Raw genomic sequence first — 3695 nt, forward strand, 5'->3', positions numbered from 1 at the left:
TATATATATATATATATATATATATAATTAGTAAACGTGTTTTGCGAGAGTGGGGGCTTGCGTGTCACAACATCAGAGGGCTGCTGTGATTGTGAGGGTGAAGCGGGGGGGGAGGCCTGGGCCTTTTTCTGAATGCCAGCTCCGGCTCCTCATCTTCAGATGACTCCTCCTCGCCAGGTGAAAAGGACAGATCATCGGTCTCTCCCTCATCCAGTTCTTCTTCTCTCATTTCTACCTTTGTGTCTCCCCCCATCCGTCTCTCCCTCAATCACCTCTCCCCCATCTGATTCTCCGTCACTTATGTCCTGAAGCATCGCCAGAGCTTGTTCGACATTCATCTATTCTCCAAATCACTCTCCTTTCCTCTTTTTTTGTCTGTCTGTCTGTCTGTTTGTCTGTCTGTCTGTCAAAACTAGCTTGCATTTTGCAGAGAGATGTGAGAGTTTTATTGTGAAAAAGTTACAAGCATTTGAAAATGGCAGGGGGGGTAAAAATGACCCCTTGGCGGTGGTAGTTTTAATAAATAGTAATAGACTTTATCACAAATTCCTCTTGCATCAGATGTTGTGAAATATCGCTTCCATTAATCTGTTTAGACAGACAGTGACAGATCAGTGAGATGAAGCCATGCTGCGTGTGGCAGGCAGAGCATGTGCAGAGCGTTGCACAGTCCGAACCTCAAAATAATAATTAAAAAAGAAAAGATCTCTGTAATCATTTCCAATATTCACAAGCTGTTTTTATCTAATGACAGATTCTGCTTTAGTCCATATTTGTTGGCGTGTAGTCTGAAAAACAACATTTTCCCTGAGGTTAAAAAAATTACATTAATACATACATAATAAATTACATTTATAAAGCCATAATAATGGTATTATATACATATATATATATATGTATGTGCGTGTATAGTGATAATCATTAAATATGCTCTGTGTGGGAAGCTAATAATAAGAGGCGCAGTAAACCGCTTCAGCTTCCACACTCACTGCTCCTCCTGGTGGATAGACAGACCACTGCAACTGGTTTCTACAAATTAAACTTAGGGGTGTTACCAGTCAGCCCCGTATTCTCTACGTCATCACGGGGCATCTCATTAAAGTTACGGGCCCGGCCAGGTGACGACAGGGACCTGTCACGGATCGGTCACGGCTCCACCACAGACCAAACGGAAATTTGAATTTATTCTCTATCTCACTTATTCATTCTTTTTATTGATCAAATATTTATTTATGCATATTTGCACATGTACAAGGTATCGCTACTGGGAAACCATTAGTTCAACTGATCCACTGACAATTGAGAATTGACAGTTGACAAAGTTGTATGTCTGTGGATGACTGTTATATTTGTCTGTGCTTTTATTATTGATCTGGGAGCTATAAACTGAATTGCCCACATGGGATAAATAAAGTTTTCTGAACTGAACTGAAGTGGCTGCATCTGTACATCAGCAGTTTAACACTAATAATATATTTTCAACAGGCAAAGATAATAATATTCATGTTGTGATTTTAAAAATAGTAGTACCAAAGGCCTGAGCAGTGGCAGCAGTTGATGAAGTGAATGACGAATGAAAAAGCTGAATTTAACATGAGCTCACATCAGGCTGGCTGGATGAGTAGATTCTGACTGAGAGGATCCAACAGATCAGAGTGTGAACTGACCAACCTTGAGGCTGACAGCAGCTCCGGCTCTCAGCAGGTACTTCACTGTATCCAGATGGTTGCTCTCACAGGCCAACATCAGCGGCGTTCTCTGCTCCTCATTAAACATGTCCAGGTTGGCTCCAGCCTACACACACACACACACACACACACACACACACACACACACAGAGCAGTCTGTACATTGACAGAATTGATGTTGGAAAACTAATATATAAGACACAAACTGGCAATGAACGCAATGATGGAACAAGAGATACCAGTGTTTTCCATACATTGACGAGACTATGGCGGCCCGCCATAGTTTAATTTCCCCTGCCATAGTCTCCAAAAATCAGCCAGATATAAAATGCCTCTGGTAAATGAACAACACTCTGTAGTGCTAAAATGCCTCTGGTAAATGAACAACACTCTGTAGTGCACCGGCTGGAGCGCCATCAAAAATAGACCCAGCCCGTAATTTTAGCAGAGTGGAGTGCCAAGCCGCTTCTAGGCTGCAGCTAGGAGCGCTGCGGCGCTTCTGGTGGAGCAGCTTATATTGACTTGAATGGCCGCGATTAGCTCCAGCACCCGCGCCTCGGCCAGCTCGCGCACGCAACGGATCCAGTGGGTTGCCATAAATGGGCCTGTCCCAGAGGCATTCAACTACCAGAGGGCTTTTGAATTCTTCTTTTTGAAGCTGTGTAAAATGCTCTGATTCAGGGTGCCGTACTTGCAAATCGTGAGGGAGGGAAGCAGTAATTTGTGTCTGTTTGTGTGTAATTAATTTGAGTCTTACCTTTTGTTTTCTTTTCGTATTGCGTATTTTGTATTGTTTTGTGTATCTGTAACTGTGTTTGTGAGTGAGAGAGTTTTAAAAGAATATTTTGTCTGCACATGATTTAAAATAATAAAATAGCCCTGCAGAGGCAGATCAGTACGTTAGTCCTTTTTCTTTTGATTACTGAAATGTTAAACCACTAATCCTTAGCCATATTTTAAGTGTAACCCTTCAACATAACATACCACTAGTGTTTTTATCAGTAAAAATCAGGACTGGACTGGCATTTTTGGCCACTATGATTGGTGATATGCCATACGTACACACTACGCTGTTACCAAAACTAAAATAAATCTCAGTTGTACCCTACGTGCCCTTGAAGAGAGTACCAAGGCTAGAAAATCAATGTGCTCATTCACTTCTCATATATCCATCAGTGGTTTATCCATCAGTGTACGTTAGTAGGCTACGCACATAGACGTCGGAACTAGGGGTGCGGGGATTTAAACCCGACATTTTTCAATAAGGTGGCTATTATAATTAAGAGTATTAAACCACAATTCTTGTTATTTGAATGACAGAAATATCCTTTATATAGACAGCCCTCCATTCCGAAACCCCGCCGTTCCGAAACCCCCCCACTCCGAAATTGATTTCAAGTCCATATCGAGTTTCCTGCATCAAACACTGCCGCCCGCTCTCCGGCCGCACTCGCACAATTCTGAAATTCGCTGTAGGCTACTACAAAAGCTTGAAATGAACGTTCAACTCATTGTTTTTTATTGAAAATATGTATGTTAAGATGAAGTATTTGCTTGTTTTGTGGTTAATTATGCACATGATCCGTTTGACTCCATCATGCATTCCTGCAGACATGGGCAAAAGGGTCAATGCGCAGCCTCCGTTTACTTTGCGTCCNTCGCACAATTCTGAAATTCGCTGTAGGCTACTACAAAAGCTTGAAATGAACGTTCAACTCATTGTTTTTTATTGAAAATATGTATGTTAAGATGAAGTATTTGCTTGTTTTGTGGTTAATTATGCACATGATCCGTTTGACTCCATCATGCATTCCTGCAGACATGGGCAAAAGGGTCAATGCGCAGCCTCCGTTTACTTTGCGTCCATCTCGTTCATTCAAACTTTGTAAACACGGTTGGCATATTCTGCCATCATAACTTGGCTCTCAGAATTCACCAGATTGATGCCTTTAAATCAAATATATACAAAATACAAAAACAAAGCACGCCCCCGGACCCCCCTAGAAG

General features: G+C 41.7%; 1 protein-coding gene across 6 annotated transcripts in view; it reads right to left on the minus strand.

Moving 5' to 3' along the window:
* Window positions 1–3695, minus strand: part of ehmt1a (euchromatic histone-lysine N-methyltransferase 1a) — a 134114-nt gene that overhangs the window by 56141 nt on the left and 74278 nt on the right. For all 6 annotated transcript variants that reach the window (XM_050050315.1, XM_050050318.1, XM_050050317.1 and 3 more), the window contains one exon: window positions 1672–1794. In XM_050050315.1, coding sequence (XP_049906272.1) covers window positions 1672–1794 — 123 coding nt within the window. The remainder of the gene's footprint in view (window positions 1–1671; window positions 1795–3695) is intronic.

This window comes from Epinephelus moara, chromosome 8, assembly GCF_006386435.1.
Source record: "Epinephelus moara isolate mb chromosome 8, YSFRI_EMoa_1.0, whole genome shotgun sequence".
Lineage (NCBI taxonomy): Eukaryota > Metazoa > Chordata > Actinopteri > Perciformes > Serranidae > Epinephelus > Epinephelus moara.